General features: G+C 38.6%; 1 protein-coding gene across 1 annotated transcript in view; it reads left to right on the top strand.

Moving 5' to 3' along the window:
- Positions 1-230: 230 nt before the first annotated feature.
- The window catches only part of ESR1 (estrogen receptor 1), a 99947-nt gene continuing 81304 nt past the window's right edge, over positions 231-18873 (top strand). Inside the window, exon 1 of the mRNA XM_058801599.1 lies at positions 231-673. Within this exon, the coding sequence (XP_058657582.1) occupies positions 246-673 (428 nt within the window). The 5' untranslated portion in view covers positions 231-245. The remainder of the gene's footprint in view (positions 674-18873) is intronic.

Genomic DNA, 18873 nt, shown 5'->3' with positions numbered 1-18873 from the left:
TAGAGAGACGGAGAGGGAGGGAAGAAGAGAGAGAGAATGTGCGTCTTCAGTGCTCGCTCTGCATTTGTTTGTATCCTCCTCCTTGCCGAGATTAGAGGAATACCTGTGTAGTGCTGCATTATTATGATTTCTGCTGAGCCTCAGAATAGGTTCTGGTATTTTTTTTAGGTGGACTGCCAGCTGCCGATCTCGCTGTTGACAGTAAAAGCAGATATGTTCCTTGCTCACTGCCATTAGTACTGACCATGACCCTTCACACCAAAACCTCTGGAGTTACCCTGCTGCACCAGATTCAAGGCACTGAACTGGAGACACTGAGCAGACCTCAGCTGAAGATTCCCCTGGAAAGATCGCTCAGCGACATGTACGTGGAGACCAACAAGACAGGAGTTTTTAACTACCCAGAAGGAGCCACCTATGATTTTGGTACTACGGCTCCCGTCTACAGCTCTACCACGCTCAGTTATGCCCCTACGTCTGAATCTTTTGGGTCCAGCAGTCTGGCAGGATTTCACTCCCTGAACAGTGTCCCGCCAAGCCCGGTGGTGTTCTTGCAAACGGCACCCCAGCTGTCGCCCTTCATCCATCATCACAGCCAACAGGTACCCTATTACCTTGAAAACGATCAGGGCAGCTTCGGGATGAGGGAAGCTGCTCCTCCAGCCTTCTACAGGTAAATGCTGATTTCTTTCTTATTTAAGCAGATGATCTGAGAAAATTAGAGTGTAGAAACCTGTTATGCCCTAATATTTGCTTTTTGTGCAAAGGAGCGTGTGATTTAACTGAATCATCGATAATATCTAGATCATAAGAAAAAGCGTAGAATAAAACAAACTGTAATTCACAGCCCACTGTGACTGTAAGCTGTAAATTTTGAAAATCTATGTAAAAAACCTATCAGATAATGAGTATAAATATTTCCTGGGAAAACATGAAATCATAATTGATTAAAGAATGGCAAATGACCTCAGTGTTGTAATGTATTATAATACTGTCTGAAGTAAACTAAAAAGACTTCCACCATCACACATTTTTCAGTGTGAGTGGTTGTTTATTCAGCTCTTAGGTGGTAGCAAGAGTATTTTTCTCCTCTGTCTTCCTTTGCAGTGTGAGAAGTGGCTTACATAGGAAGTTGTTCAGAAGCACTATATCCTTCCTAATCAAAGTGTTAGAGTTGACTCAGTGACAGTATTTCAGTCAGCAACCACCTTCCTGAGCTATCCGAAGAGCTGTGGGCATATTAAGATGCATTTTTCATTGGAGGGTGATATATATTTACTGTAAACCTGGCATGCTGCTTTTCAAAAGATAGGCTTGTTCAGCGGGGTTTTTAATATTTTTGTCCCTCAGTAGAGGCTTGGTTCATGTTTTCTCTTTTTGGTCTGGCATAGAAAGACTAAAGTATTGTTGAAAGGGGGAAATAAATTTCCGTGGTTGAAATATTTATTGTCAATTGTGAAAAACATTACATCTTTTCTTGAAGTAAGTGACAGAAATGAATAGAATTATGGCTCCTAAAAAAAAAAATCATACATACCTATACCCACGCTGTTAACGCTTTGTGCAGTGTTTATAGCATAGTTTTGCAACAGCTTATTATATTAGGCTTCAGTGAATTAAAGTGAACAGATGTATTTTTATTCTGAGCTCTGTCATTCTCTCTTGATTTGAGAGATACAGGTAAGTTTGTTAGAAGTATAACAATTCCAAAAAGATAAATCAAGCAATTTTTTCCACATTGAAGGCCAGACTCTGCTAGGCTTATTTGCACAGTATAACATGTTGCCATGAAGAGCAATGTATGTTCTGAAGTCTAACTCAGCCAGACTAAGAATCTGGTAGTAAAATCTGGTCCCAGAAAACAAAATGATTGCACTTTTTTGCAATGGATTGGGCAGTTTTGGGGAGCAGGTAGAATAAAGACTGGTGAAATCATAGATAATGGTTATGTTAAATTGTCCAATACAGTCATATGTAAACTGAATTAATTCAAACAAAATTCTTCTAAGTGTATTTTAGTGCAAATACAATACTTCCTGGAAGAATAAGTACATGTCAGAGCATAATGATCTTGAATTATTACCAGTGACTTGAAAGTTAAACTCCACTTAAAAGACTTTTTTTACATGAATGTCCCATGCAAACCTATGGTGAAAACTGTGTAGGCAACCTTGTGTATGTAAACAGTGAGTTTGTGAAGTTGAAATACACAGGCAGAAAATGTTCTACAGTCAGGTATTGTACTGCAGGAGGATTCAAACCTGAGAATAACCCAGACACAGAAGTTGCTATGGAAATAGTGTTCTTTTAATTTTTTAGCTGTGAATTGAGATGAGACCATTCAAAATAAAATTAAGGAACTTTTTTAGTTTGATTGCTTGAGCAAATGTGTAAGACCAGTGCTGTATTCCCCTTTTCCTGACATTTCTGATCAAGGTTGTGTTTCACCCTTGGGGATGTGTACTAGCCCTTTGAAATTGCTGAGGCTTAATGCAGCAGTAATTAGGTGAATTTATGATCTTGGATATGCCAGAAGGTTTATCTGCATACAGTGTTATACAAATGATTTAATGGCCCCTTCCAGCCATAACTCTGTGGAACCCATCTTATGTGGTAATAAGAAATGTGTTTCAAAGTGCTTGCTATGATTATCTTTTGTTAACAGGCATAGTACTGTTCAAATTAAATGAATAAAAACTTTGCTTTTTTGCTTTTCATTTTTGTCAGGTCGTATTTACAAAGTTTTCACCCTCACAACACTAAACATTAGGTCTTCTTGTGTTTTGGCATGAGCCCAATCACCAGTAGTCTGTTAAAAATAATTTGAATATGTGTTCACTGCCTAGGAAATTTTTAAATATCTAGCCATTTGGTTTAAGAATAAGTTCTTTATAGAAACTTCCAATTTGCTTCATTTATTTGGCTAGTCTCATTGTCTTCGCTTAGGTATGGGAGAAAAGAAAGCATAGGGCAGTATAATCTGGCAATGAATAACTTGATGCTGGAGATTGAAAGACGTCTAACTACCAAAATAGAGAGTTGCTGGAACAGCCTACCAGTAGGAGTGGTAAAGGCAAAAAATCTTGTAACATAAGTCCTAAAAAAAGTTATAATGAATCATGATTAGTTTGTGATATGGCTGCCTGCTTCTATGAAAAGTTATGTAACAGTAAGTCTCCTCTGCAATTCTCATTTACCTTTCTGTGCAACTGAATTGTGCTATTTGTCTTTTGGCAGAAATATTTGCATTGCATCACCCTATTCTACTCTGAATTTGACATTCAAGGGTTGCATTCAGTGATACATTCAGTGATATCCAGGACAATAAATAAACATTATAGGTTGGAGCCAAGATGATATTCTGTTCGATACTTGGACAAAATGTTAAAAATCTTTGGTCACAAAACAAAGAAATTACTCTGTCTGATAAAGAAAACTTTTAATGTCTTTTGAATTTGTTAGTAAGTGTTCAAAATCGTACTGCCTATAGACAGATATGTATTAATAGGTGTATAACTATATGTCTACTAATTCTGAAGTTATATTTTGTCTTTCAAATAGTGAATCTTTTTCCAAAAGAATTAGTCTCTTGTTGTGAGATAATGGTAGGCTTCTGTATTTAGCTGAAGAACATAATGATACATGAAAATAATTATTTTCAAAGAATGCAATAAATATATTAATGTCCCTTCTGGTATCTCTAAATCATGAGGCATCAGAATTTGAGAAATGGAGAAAAAAGGGCTTAATTAACTCAAATTGTGTTGTCTATACACAGACTTCTTTTATGTCTGTTCTTGTGGCTGTTTTTATAGGTAGCCAAACTAAAATACCTTTTTCTTGTCTGACATTGTCAAATTTCATTTTTTAAAAATTTTGTTGATAATTTTTAGTATTGGTTTTTTTAAATTATTAAATACTGACTAGTGGTTGATAATTATTACAGGAAATCTTGTACTCATGACTATTAGAGTAAATTAATGGAAATTTTGTTTTGTTCTTAACTATTGAATTTGAGTTCAGGTAATTTCTGGTTATTTCCTCTCAAATATTTTCAGCAAGATTTGATCCACTCAGAGAAAAACCAAAGCTTTCGGTAGCTAATTTACCTCAGTAGATTCCTACAAGAAACAACAGAACATCCTTTTTGCTCTGCCAGTGTGCCATCCCACTGAGTCTGCACTCCTCAGATCTGAAGTGAAATCATGCATATACTTAAGGCCCTTGGTAGCCTGTCTTTGGTGCTGGGTCCAAATTTGGCCAAAAAAAAAAAAAAAGGAAAACTCCCTGATGAGAAAACTCTCTGTCAGTCTGTAATGAGGGACAGAGGCTGGGCAGGCAAATCAGTGTACAAACAGAATAAGAGATTAATTTCTCCCTCACTTTCAGTGGCTAGTTTGTATCTTCTAATACTTCAGGCTCTATGTTTAGATTAATGTTATAAAGTTATTTGTTTAGCATTAGCCCCAATTATCACACTGCAATTGAGTCTGATGTTCTAATCAATATGATCACAGCTTTAATTTTAATGCTTGCTAAAATTGAGAAAGATTACAAATGTAGATCAATCCCTCCCCTGTTGTAATTCGTAAATCCATCCATCTATCCATCCATCCAAAAAAATAGTTGCATAACAAAATACATAAACTTTGTTAACCTTGTCTGATTCATTATTAATTTTTCTAGCTGTTCATGTGGAGTTCTAAATACAGAAGATTTTTTTCCAAATTTTAAAACCAAAAGTGTTGAAATGAATACAAAGTTCAAAGATGATTTTTCTTTTCTTATTTTTTTTAAATGTAGCATAAAGTATTTCATAACATGGAGTATGGTGTAATGTAGTGTTTTGCTTTGCTTTTTTCTTTATTTTTCTCTAAAACGTCAGTCTGCTCAGAGGTTCCCCTTGAACAGTTCAAGTGTTCAGGCAATTTCTTCAACACTTGGAGTGTTCCTGTTTTCGGGCCTTGTACTGGTACTCTGACACTTTTGCAGCAATAGATGATTGTAATAAAAGAGACAGGAAAACGGAGTCATCTCATAGATAGTTTCTTATCTCATGGAAACATTGTAAAGATAAGCCCATTAAGTGTTCTGAGATGCTCACACATGACAATTATGAGGGACTGGTACAAACCAACTTTAGTGTTTATGCAGCCCTTCTTGGAGCATGTACTGATGTGGATCATGTTGCAAGCGTGCTTGCACCATAAATCTCCAATCCACACTGTTGAGGAGCGTATGTGATCTGTGTCTCCTCGTGCCCCTGAATACGGGCAGACAGTGATGGAAAGGGGTAAAAGAGATTTTATGCTTCCTCATTACCCTCCTTTCTGCCAAGGTAGGGAGATGGATCTCACTTGTTCTCTCTTCTCATTGAAGAAAACTTCATTTCTGCAGCAGGTTATTGTTTTGCATAAACCACAGACATAGGAAGTGGTTCATATATCAAGTCCTTCCCAAGAGGACTTGAAATCTGTGTCTAAACCCATGGTTATTTGGACAGACTGTGTGAATGGGGTTCATCTGGTCAAATGTAGGCACCCAGATCTGTATTCATTTTTCCATTCCTTAGGCATCTACTACTGTTTGAGAGGGCACATGGGGTCTAGTAGATAGGACACAGGACCTGCTGGGTAACAGAACTTTTCTGGAGCAGGAGCTGTGTGTCAGTGAGGGTCACCACCTGGAACACCTCAAATGGCACCAAACCTGCACATGGACCCCCTTCTTACTCTGAGACACAAAGAGATGCTGAGAACACACATTGTCTCTTTCTAGGGCACCTGATTAAAGTTGACCAAGTGCATTAGACTCAAAAAAGGCAAGTTCATCTTCCTATATTATATAAGATGCCTACATTCTGTTCCAGATAGCTACTGGATGAAAATGGATACCCAGTGATATTTAAAGTTATTTTTATATTCAAAGTGAAATTAATTCCACCCATACATCTCCTGAAAAGAACCAAAACAATCATGCTCTGTAATATTCCTTCCCATAGACAATGCATTATGTCCCTTAAGAGGGAGATGGGGAATTAACTCTGTGTCACTGGCCTTGATCACTCTTGCTCTGAGGCTATTGAAACAACAAACACTGCTGGCCATATCTGCTCTGATATGGAAAGCATTAGTTGCTGGCATCAGTTCCTTCAGCAATTTCAAAGTGAACATCAGATGCCAGCATTTTTTATTAAACCAACAAGATAGGCTGACCAGATCTAAGGCATTGCTCCAAGAAAGCACAAGAGAATAGTCTGGCAGCTGAAATGCATCCACATTTCCTAAAAAATTGAGATTTTGGAAATTTTTGGTTTGATATTGTTGACAATGACACACTGAAATGAATCATGAGCTCCCTGGTCTGTCTGCAGGGAGTTTTCTATTATCTATTGAGGCATCAGAACAGAGATTAGAGCAGAGATGCTGTCCTTCAACATTCTCACTTGAAGTGCTGTTTTCATTGCATTCATTGCAGGGACTGTTTGTAAAATTTGTTGTACAGGGACAAGTCACATCTGAGTCTGAGTGGCCTTTCAAGTGACTTGCAAAAGGTTATAATTTACCACAGCTCATTAGGAACCCTGATCAGTGTGACACTGGGCAAGGCAAGGCATTTCTGCTTTTCTGCCAAGCTCAGATTCCAGTTGCTGGGAGGCTTCTTACTTCATCTCACTCAAGATATTCTTGTGCAAGACTATCAAAGCATGAGTGATACCTGTAACAGACAAGAAGATCATAAATCTGAAGGATAACATTTTTCCTTGATAAGATATTGATAACAACATTGGGTTCAGGAGGGATCTAGACGTTTTACTTTAACCCTTTAATAGAAAAAGGGTATATGGTCCTCAGAAGACAGCTTAAATATGATTGTCCTAAATGTAAATCCTATTTGATACATGTACATAACGATTGCAGTGGTCTTACAACCATTGCAGTCTTAACTAAGACACAACAGCCAGGACCTATACAAATAAGAAATAGGAAAAGATGTCTCACTGCATGGAAACCATTGGTAAAATTGAAAAATAGCAGTAAAGGCTCAAAGTTGAGTGTAACTAAGAGGACTTAAAAAAAGCAGGTGGTGACGAACAGTGAACAGCCATGCATGTAACCACCAGTGGATTGTCTACAACTCTTCAAGGGTGCATTCCCCTCTTGTTAGGCAGCATGGGTGGAATGTGTCACATTCTGGTCCCACACCCCACAGTGCTGTCAGCTGCCAGAACTGACCTCCCCAGGAGCCAGGCAGCAGAACCAGCGCAGGGTCATTCTTGAATGCTACAGGGGAGAGACTTCTCCCCCTCTGAGGACGACAGAGCAGAGAGCATCAAGGCAGCACCAGGCTGCGTTTAGTGCCCATGCATTTCACCTTGCATTCATAAGCCATGTGAGTAAGCAGTGTGGGGTTTTTTCACCTTGATCGTACTGTCTAAGGAAACTCCTTTTAAATGATTATATAGGGAACACCTGTATTCTTCCATTGAAGATTTTTTTTCAGTTTCTCAACAATCTGCTGTGCAAATGTCCAGTGCAAATTTCATTGCTACTTCCAGTCTTTTCTCCCCTTTTTAGTACTTGCTATTGTGCAGAAACAGTGCTTTGATCACTGCAGCCTACTTCGGTACTGATTTGGGCTGCTAAAAGATGGCTATATACAACTTTATAGGATACTACAAAGGGTACATCAAAGCTGGAAGAAGAAGGAAGGGAAATTTACTGATACACAGGAAAAGGCTCAGCTCATGATAAATAAAAATCACTAGGAAGATGCTGTACAGAAAGCAGCAGCTGTAGTAGAAAATGTGGCATGATTTAGGCCCCAAATCTTAAATTACAAGGCTAGGAAACTCATAATAGCTTTCCAAATAGCCTTCACTGTGTTTTTTTGCATATAGCTCTGCTAAAATTGGGATGTGTAATACCTACTGCTTTCTTTCTATTTCCCTTCCACTTTTATTTTCTTTTTTCTTTTAAATGTAATTCAGGCTTGTGAGATCTATTAATTCAAAAATCAGTGAAAGATTATGGAAGTTTGGGTTGAAAGGGAAGACTAGTTCCAAGTCACCTGGCATGGGCAGGGACACCTTTCACTAGAGCAGGTTGCTCAGAGCTCTATCCAATCTTGCCTGAACACTTCCAGGGATGAGGCATTCACAGCTTCTCTGGATAGCCTGTTCCAGTGCTTCACCACTCTCATAGCAAAGAATAATCTCTTCCTAATGTCCAGTCTTTCAGTTGACCCTCTTTCAGTTTAAGATCATTCCCCCTTGTGCTGTCACTACATGCCCTTCTAAAAGTTCCTCTCTGGCTTTCTTGTAGGCACCTTTTAGGTACTGGGATGTTGCTATAAGGTTTCTTCTCCAGGCTAAGCAGCTCCAGCTCTCTCAGCCTCTCTTCAGAGAAGGGGTGCTCCATTCCTCTGATCATCCTTATGGTCCTCCTCTGGACCTTCTTGATAAGGTGGCCTGTAGCAGACCTCCACTATGTCACCTGTCTCTGCCCTCCCTTTAATCTTGACCTATACGTTCTCAGCTGGCTCCACATCCATCCCCAGGTGGAGCTTTGTGCATTCCAGCTCTTTGTTGACATATTCTGGTGTTTAGAAACTTACTCTTTTTCCTTCTTCAAGTTGATCTGCAAACAGATGGAAGTTTGGAAGGTGCTAACTGTAAAAAATTGTAATTTAATTTTACTGTTGAGGAAAAGTGCTATAAAACCTGATCTTTGGCAAAAATAAAATGCCACATAATACCCTGTCATCTCTGCTTTCAGTTCATAAAGCCAGCAAATATTCTTAAAGCATTTCATTTGCTGGGCCATCTTGATTAAGCAGTATATAGTTATTTCTGAATAACTTGTATCAGTTAGTGTCTAAAATAAATTAATTCACATAAGTGTTCGCTGCTTTCATTATTATTTACAGCTTGGACTTGACAGTGAGATCCCAGTTTCAAATTACGTATGAGAGAACCCTTATCTTCAGGACACTGTAGCCATGACAAAGAATACTCTGGCTGAGAGTGCACAGCAAATCTAGTCACCTTTGGGGAACAAACATGTCAAAGGACAGCTTTGTCTGTTTGCTTCCATCCTGCAGTAAAATGATACTTCTCCTTCAGCCATATTGATAACCACAAGCAAGGAAAAATACGTATGTTGCCAGCACATGAACCACTGCAGCAGATTTATTACCTTGCAATACCTTTTTGTAGTTTGGATTATTTAGAATTTATGGGTTGAAAAGTATGCTAGTTTATTCTTGCCACGCTATGAGAAATATAATCCTAATTTTAATGTACAGGAATATCAATTACAGATAAAGCATGCAAACCCTGGAAGTGGTGAGAGTATTCTAATTATGTTCATGGAGAAAGGTGGTGAGATAGAAACCCATATAAAAGAATGTAGCTGAATGTTTAATGGTAATAATATCAGAATCAGTTAAATGCAAGAATATCTGCCAGATGTATGCCATTTTAAGGAGTCAAATATTTTTAAAGCAGGTTGCACCTCTGCAAGATTTTACTATTTCTTCCTTGATTTAAGCCATAAAAAAAGCCAAACAAAGTTGAAGTAAATCTGATTTTACAGAGAAATTTTAAAGATCCTGGAATAAAACTCAACTTTATTTTATTGGCAGTTCTAATAACACTGTTTAAGTCTGACTAGGTTCCTCTTTTTTTTATTTGCTTACTTATATTGTTTAGTTTTGGCTTATATTTTACATTTTAGATGGTTGTCTCAGGTAGTTTTTTTTAAAATGCATTTTGAGAAAAATGGCTCAAATTTCTAAGTATGATGAAGGAAAAGAAAATTTTGCTATAATCATGGAAAAAACCCCAAAAACTTTTCAGTGAACGTCCTAGACACCATTGTATTATAGGTATACATATACCTGATACTTGGTAGTGGGGGAATGCTGTCAAATCAGGGTTATTTTTCTTTAATTTTCCCCCAGAAATTTTGCTCAATTTTAAGCTACAAACTCTTGAAACACCTCACTATTCACTATGGGAATCTGTTTGCATTTGATAGCTAAATTATATGAAATTTTATCTACCTTACATGCTCCATCTTTCCTCAGGGATTGCATAATGACCTGATTGCAAGAGCATCCTTCTCTGACAAAATGTTGCTTCATTGCATGGCTGCATGGCATTTCAAATGCAAATATTACTGTGGGCAGAGGCAGTTTACTGAGAGATGAGAATCACAGAGTCATGTTAAGTTTGAATGGGCAAAAATGTTAGAAGATTATCTGGTCAACATCTTACTCAAAGCAGGGCTTACTTCAAAGCTAGATGAGGCTTCTCAGACTGTGAGATTTCCAGCTGTGCTTTGTGGATACCCAGGAATGGAGGCTCCACATCCACCCAGGGCAATCTGTAACAGGGCTGAACCACTCTCACTGTGAAAAAGTTTTTCCTAGTATATAATTAGAATATTCTTCGTCCAAAGATGTGTCGGATGTGTCTCGTCCTTTCATGGTGTGCTTCAAGAAGAGTCTGGCTCTGTTTCCTTTAAAGAGTCCCATTATACTGTTGAAGACAGCAATAAATCCTGCTTAGTCTTCTCTTTGAAAAAATGAACAAATCCAGTTCCCTCAGCATCTCCTCATATGCCATTTGTTCCAGCTCCCTCCTCATCTTTGTGGCTGTCCCTGGACTTGCTCCAATTTGTCAAAGGCTGGCTTCAGCTTGGAAACCCCAGATTGGAAGCAGTTTTGCAGCTGCCAAGGACAGGGGAACCAGCTCTGCTCTCAGCCTCCTTTAGATGTTCATATTAGTACAGCCCAGCTCCTGCTGTGTTTCAGCAGGGGGTTATTCTATGCCAGGGGAATTGCTCTGCATTTTCCAGTGCTGAAATTAAGGAGATTCCTGCTGGGCCATTTCTCCAGCCTGTTGAGGTCCACCTTACTGGGAGCTTTCGTCTGCAGCAAATCCACCACTCTGCATGTTCCCTGTCCCCCAGCTTGGTATCTGTCATTGACTTGCTAGGGATGCAGTTTCTCCATCTCTATTGTTAGTGAGGTATTCACCTCAGTATTGATTGCCCATGAATACTACTGCAAGCTTGCCAAATTCCAGCTGCTGATAAAAGTTTGTAGAGACTAGCAGTCATTTTCCATCCACCTTATAGCTCATCTGTGCAGCCCATATTGCACTTCACTGGGATTGAGAAAATTGATGTCTCTTGTGCTTTTAGTCCTTTCTTCTGTGTTTGGCAAAAGTAACATCAGCAAAATGCAGTAAAAAAAATGATCTTGCAGAATGGCAAGATGGGCTGAGGAGAAAATAAAGGTCATCTCCATGAAGAACAGGATGGGGCCAGTGCAGAAATCTGATGGGTCTGGTGAGGTAGAAACTTTGAATTTCTGATGAGGTGCTGTAGCAGGCTGTAGTAAGCCATGAGACAGAACATGGAGGAGAAAGGTATGCTGTAGTAGTAGAAAATAGATTATGTTCTTGGAAGAGTTTGAGATGAACTGCAAAAGTAAGATGAAGGAGAACCTCCAGAACTGAAAAAGCTGAAGAATTCTGAACTGGAGACGAACAGTGGAATTTAAATGTTTTCTGGCAATGTGACTTGGATTGGGAATGGGCAGTAAACATGACTGAAACAGGGCAGGTGTATGTTTGCAAAGCATAGAGAAATAAAATGCTCACAGGGAGGAACAGGGATTATGGAGCTTCCTCCCAACAGATATGTGCAACTCTTGCATTTTGTTGCTGTCTGCTACAGATTTAGCCAGAAAATAATGGATTACCCCAGATGTTGGTTAGATCAAAGGCCCAATGTGGCTGATGTCGGTGCTGTACACATGAGCTCCCATCACTCGTGAAACAAATGCCACTCACAAAGACTGATTGGATTTTGATTATTTTAATTCCTAAAAGCCTTGGTATTTCTCATACGCATAGAGAAAACAAAGTTATGAGTGAGATCATAACAGCAGCCTTCCTAAAGCTGAAACATGCCAGAACTAAATTTGTGTGCATAGATCTCTCCCTCTCTCTGCCCAATGTCCTAACATATGAGATGAAGACACTGCTGTTTTACCATACAGGACCCCTGTGAAGATTTACTGGTGTCTGTAACATGTCCTTCTGTAATAAGGAACTGAAAATAATTTGTGAAAAATCTACAGGACAGTTTCAATAGCAGATTTCACTAAGAAAGAGGACATGAGGCTACATACGAGTAAGGGTGAAAAGAACTAAAATATTGAGTAGGTACTCAGTGGGTATGTGTTTGGAAGCTAGCAATGGCATTACTAAATGCAGTATCTGAAATGGAAAAAAAAAAACTGTTTACAAGCTTGTTAAACACACATACCCAGCATACTTCTCAGAAAGAATGGAACATCAATATATTTCGACTTCAGTCCTTATAAGGAATTGTATGTTCAGCTACCTTGCATTTATTTATTCTATAGGTAGATAAGGGATGACTGCACAGAATCAAGGAGTTCATATTCTTTTGTTATGAACTCTTGGATATGACCTTAAGTTCATTGTGTTCTTTATTTAAGATGAAGGATTTTACTGGTTTTATTACAGCAAAGCAGTGAAGATCTTACTCTTCAGAGAGAGGAATGCATTTTGGTACAAAAATCGTTACATAAGCAAATATAAAATATTGTCTGTAAGCCCTCTTCCCCCTTTTTTATTTCAAAAACTTTTAAGACTATTACTTAGGACAAAGACTGCCTTTTCAAGAAGATTTAAAATGTTGTAAAGATAGTATCAGCTTTTTTATAATTTTTAAAATGACAGCTTTAGGTGTTAATAGCTTCAAGTTGTTTTCATGTATGACCAATTTTCTGACTCATAAATGCCTTGTTTCTTGTCTCTTTAATTTACTGTATTGTCAACAAATGTGGATCTGTCCGGAAATGACAAGAAACCTGAAAGCTGCATTGCCTCAGAGACTGGCCCCACTTCTGCTGGGTCCTTCCAGGTTATTCCAGAACTAAAAACTAGAGGAGAAGAGCAAAATTATTTGCCTTGTTTATTACAGGCAAATGAGAACAGGTCCCCAAGACCACCATTTCATTAATTCTGATGGGAGCCATGTTTGTGTCATGTAGCAGCCTAAAATGGATGAAGTCTGGAAATATTCTTTGTTACGGTCAATTTGCTACCAGATTACTCGGGGAAGTTCTCCTTGTCCCAGAGAAATTCCTCAGGTATGTGCCTGCCAACTACTTGATCCTTTTCTGATGACATCAGAGGACAAATTTTAAAAAATAAGGGCAAGGCTTCTGTCCTGTGGCCAATCCTGTGTCCCAGATTCAAAACCAGAGTTTTCATTGCAACATTCTCTCTCTATGTGTGAGAGATATTAAAGACTGTTTTTGTGAGAACTGAGACTCTTTGAAAAGTGCAATGCCAGAGATAAGTTAGTCCAACGAAAATTGCCTAACTAGAAATAAAAAAGAAATGTGTATCTAATGAAAATGTAGTAAAGGATTTCAGTGCTTAATAAATCTAAAATCACTAGCTTTATTGTAAACCTCTGTTGTCCCAGCATAGTCAAGGAATGGAATGGAAGTTTCATTTACTGCATATTATAAATAATTAGTTCAGAATCACTACAGAAAGGTTTAGAATTGGTATTTCTGCAGCTGGGAAGTGACTGGTGCATGCTGCCCAATTGTGTGGGGGGTTATTTTGGCTTTTTTTTTTTTGGTGTTATTGTAGTTGTTGTGGTTTGTTTTGTTTGTTTGTTTGTTTCTGGGGTTTTTTGGGTCCATGTTAGGTTCTGCACTAAAATTGTCATGGAGAAAAATTAATTGAATAACTACTTTTATTCTTTAGATTTCCATTTTGTCACTCTCATGACTCTCAAGCTCTTTTTTTTTGTCTGTTTAATCCTTGGATGTTCTAAAGATGTGGGTGCTGTTTCTGCCATTAGATATATACTCAACTACTCTACAGAGGGAACAAGATGCAAAAGATATAGTAAAAAATTAATTTGTCCTTGCAATCAGAGGTCCTGAGATTGTTTTGAAATTCAGCACTGATTCGGATACTCAGATAATATTAATCCTCATCCTGTGAGCTGAAGTCTAATACTGAATGGAATTATCACTGCACTGGAGTAATTACTATTAAATATGATTTTGCATAGATATAATCTATAAGAACATTTCAACTGTATTTTTGGCCAAATGAATTTGGGATGATGAGAGTATCCAGAACAAAAGGTTGAACTATTGTGATTCATTAATTTAGCAAGGCTACCTTGTAGTTACAAAGTATTTTTGAGGAGAATTGATGAATTTTAAAGCAGAAGTAGATACTGCATTAGGAATCATGCTGCTAAACTTGAAATTGCCATTTAATTTTTTTTTACTTTTATTTCAAAATGCTAATAACAGTTGCTTAATGTCTTAAAAAGAGTTTGAGCCAGTTCAGTTTTTTGTCTGAGAATATGATCTTTAGCCTTTTGCATTTGGACGCATATATCAAAGGGTTTAAATGAACTCTGACAGGTTCAGAAAAATATCTTCTGTCTCTTTAAATAAAAAAGAATCCAAATAATTTTTTAGAAGGTGCTTTGAATATGAATCAAATTTAATAAACCAAAAGCTGCTTGCAGGTATCTATTTATACATTAAAAGCTCAGCTAAGGGTTGATGCCCATTGTTTTTGGTGGATTTTTGTGCATTTGCAGAGCTGCCCCTTATCACCTCTCTCCTTCCCTATGCCTTTGTCTCACCTTCTGACTCACCAGCATGTGCAGCAGCAAGCCTTCTCTTTGCTCCTGATGCAGAGTTATGTGTGCTTACCTTTTTTCCAAGCCAGCTGCTGAGTGTACGCTTGCGCCACTGTTCAGTTCCTGAGGGATGTGTGAGCCAGGGAGTGCAGCTGGAAGGGAGCTGAGCTCTTGGGTAGGAATGCAAAGGGTTCTCCAGCAAGGTTACTAGGGTTATCAGCAAATGAAAACAGGAATCAAGAATATGTCTCATGTGGCAGCTCCCACTGGGGTTTGTGGAGCAGTGCTGAGGCTGGAGAATGAGGAGACAGTTAAGTCATAGTCATTCAGAATCTCTGCCCTGCTGGCTTATCTTTCCATTTTATGTGTTATACTCTTCAACATGACCTAAATGGAGCTGGTTTTGGATTCTGCATTTGACAATAGACAAGAATTATTTAGAATTATTTGACTTTGTGATCTGTAAATTCACATAAATATGTATGTGAAATTAAGTCACTATGGTGCTAGATGGAACTAATGAAGAAAGACAGTACAATTTTAGAACTTACTGATGTTTCAAAATATTTTTGTTAATCAGAACTAAATTAAAAACAAACCAGAAGTAAATCAAAGAACACAGGCTTATGGGCAATAATTGAAATATCTTCCTATTTGTCTTATAGAACACTTTTGATAACACAGAATCACAGAATGATCAAGGTAGGAAGAGACATTCAAGATCATCTAGTCTGACTATAAACCCAGCACCACCATAATCACCCCAACACCATATCCCCAAGTGCCACATCCTGACGCCTCTTGAACACTTGAGACAGTGACTCCACCACCTCGTTGGGCAACTTATTCCAATGCCTAACCACTTTTTCAGTGATTTTTTAAAATATTCTTGGAACCTCCCCTGACGTAACTTAGGGTCGCTTCCTCTTGTCCTTTCACTTGAGACAGGGCAGAAGACATTGACCCCCATTTCACTTCAGCCTCCTTCATGCAGTCGTAGAGAGTCTTCTCTGAATAAATAACCCCATTTCCCTCAGCTGCTCCTCATGAGACTTACGCCCTTCCTTGGACTTGCTCCAGCACACTCCTTTTTGAAGTGAGTCGCCATAACCAGACACAGGACTGGAGGTGTGGCCGCACCGGTGTCGAGTACAGGGGGATGATCATTGCCCTATTTCTGCTGCCCACACTGTTCCTGATACAGGCCAGGATGCCATTGACTTTCCTGGCCACCTGAGCTCACCTGGCTCATGTTCAGCAGCTGTCAGCCAGCACCCCCAAGTCCCTGCCACTGAGCAGATGCTGAGCTGCTCTGCCCCAAGCCTGTAGCAATGCATGGGATTATTGCAACCCGAGTGTACAACCTGGTACTTCACCATATTTTTGAATACATGGACTGTTTGAAAATCAAACATTAATTTTAGTCATATTTATACCACAGTGTGCTTAGATGAGAGCCTGGTGTTTTCTTCTAACTTGCTGCTCATTCAGGTAATTTTTTGGAATTTTTGGAAAAGTCTGAAACAGAGTGTTGGAAACTCTTGGAACCATGTAGGTGTGAGGAAATGCAAAATATTTTAGGTGGTTTTGGTGAAAGTTGTCATAGCTGCTGGCTCTTGTGGGTCTAGTGCCATGAGAGGCTGTGGGACTGGGATAGGATCCTGCTGGTCTTCCCAGAACAGATTTGAGGAGGGATGTGCTTTCATCAGTGCCAGCTTCAGCTCCCCTGAGCAGCTGCTTTCCTGTCAAGGCTTGGACAGGACCATGGTGGGTTAATAGGTTGGCTGTGCTAAGCGTAGTGCATCATCCACTTCCAACATTCAGCAGTATGCAACAAAGAATATTTTGGCTAGAAATGAGTAAATAGATGAGATTTCTGCAATAGTTAGCCATTAAACAGTATTATGCAACAAACAGAAGTTCAAACCTGGACGGATTATTTTCCCTTTCATTTGTAGCAGGCATGCATATCTGGAAAATGAGCATTCAGCAGGAGTCCCTGGAGTCTAGTGGACTGGTATTAGGTGTCTCCCATATGAATGGGTAATACATTTTTAAATGTCATGATGGAAGTGTGGCTGTTGTGTCCCTAACACTGTACATTTAATTTTGCATTTATTTGTCTAATAGACTTTTTCCTTCCTTAGTAATTTAAAGGGCAGGGAGCAATTACTGTCTACCAACAATAAAAAGTGAGAAGATTAATGAGGTGTTGTATTGTGGCACCTGTGAAGAACTTGAACTTATTCTGTGTTGCTGTGAGGAATAAGAAATCCCACAAATAGATGATATGGATTTGCCAAAATGAAATACAACTCTTTAATGCATTGAAACAAAGTTATCACCAACACAAGAGGCAAGTTTATGTATTTCTCATGGACCTAATTTCTCACACATTATTGCATAAGTCACCCCAAAAATACGTCAACAAACTGTGTTGTAACCATGTATTATGTGCAGTTGGCTACATGAATGTATGTCCTACCTTTCATGAGCCATGTTTTATTTGCTTTCTCTTGATTGCATAGGCAGTATATGGAAATTAATCTTTGAACATTATCTGAATAAATAATTTAACTACTTTAGGATAGTTTAGAGAATTTGGATATGTAAAGCTTACCATTTACTACTTGGTTAGTACTGATAACTGGGAAACCTGCACATGAAGAAAGATCTGCAGGAAAGAGAAGATCTACAGGAATGACAAAAGGTACATGGTCCAGTTTTTCAATCTGCTCTTCATTCTGTTGTAATGTAACCATTAGTTTGATCAACTGAAAGCTGCCACTGAAGGAGTATTTTTTCCCCTCTCACATTACTGGTCACGATTCCTGTGGCTGGATTAGTAAACCAGTGTGACCACACAGTTGGGATCCTTCCTTCTTCACTCTGCATTTTCTGGTCTCTTCCCATTTCAAGTCTTGTGGCTGTATGTTGAACAGCATTGCTTTTCTACTGTGGGCCTCAGCATCTATGTTCAGAAATGAAAGTGGAGCTAGACTGCCTGTCTGGCAGCAATTTACAGTTTCTAGGCTTTGGACATAAAGAAAAATTACAGCCTTTTTAGCCTTTAGCATTAAATTTTCAGAGGTGATGTCCAAGAGTTACTTAGAGAGAGGCAGAATGTTTATGGCTGTCCTTGTTTGAAAGAGGAGCTGTAGAATCTGAGAAATCAAATAGTTTTGAAAATTGCTTTGGTGAGGGTGTCTCAAACTGTGGCCTTTATATGATAATCTGTTCAGGTTCTGTTTCTTATTCTTACATGGTTCTGAATTCCCCATCCCTGGAGGTGTTGAAGACCAGGCTGGAAAGGGCTTTGAGTACCCTGGCTAGTGGAAAGTGTCCCTGTCTATGGATGGAGGGCTGGAAATAGATGATCTTTAATGTCCGTCCCTGTCTATGGATGGAGGGCTGGAAATAGATGATCTTTAATGTCCCTTCCAACCCAAATTCTGTGATTCTATGATAGTTCTAGTATATGTAATTTTCAGTTTCTGGAGAATCTCTGTGATATATGTAATCAATAATTATATTTTATGTTACTTGTGTTAACAGGATATGGCTTTAAAAAGCTAGAACACGCCTAAGAACTAGAGTACATGGTATTGACAGACTCCACTACTGTATGTCAAACTAGCATGTTTATCTCATGGTTTTCTGTCCATTATTATTCACAGAATGACTTGGCATGCAAAGTTGAATTCAGCAATTTTCAGAGGACAAGTATAAGTCAAATACCTCAGCAGTTTCCTCACAAACTACCATGACTTTGTGAGGTATCTTATTTTTTTGCATCCATCTTGCTATTTCGACTGAAAGGACAAACCAAAGCATGCTTCTGTAAGGTCTGCATTTCCTCTGCTAGGGTCCAGGCTGTCCAAGGCTAAAACTTGACATAATTTGTTTGCAATTTTTAACAGAGGAAGAGAAGCATGTATGTGTGGGTATATAAATATATATATAAAATAGGCTACAAAGCACAGGCATTCTTTAGTCTGACTGCGCTTGAGTACTGTGACCATTTTTGCAGCTCATCCCATGCAGTCCTTGTATGCAGCGACTGGACAGTATGATGTGCTTTCAGATTGGCTGTTTGTTTGCCTTCTGTCAGACTTTTTTCACCTGTCCTTTGATTGGCCATGGGATT

The sequence above is a fragment of the Ammospiza caudacuta genome, chromosome 3 (genome assembly GCF_027887145.1).
Source record: "Ammospiza caudacuta isolate bAmmCau1 chromosome 3, bAmmCau1.pri, whole genome shotgun sequence".
Taxonomy (NCBI): Eukaryota; Metazoa; Chordata; class Aves; order Passeriformes; family Passerellidae; genus Ammospiza; species Ammospiza caudacuta.
Note: the sequence above shows the minus strand (reverse complement) of the source record. Positions and strands in the feature narration are given on the sequence as shown.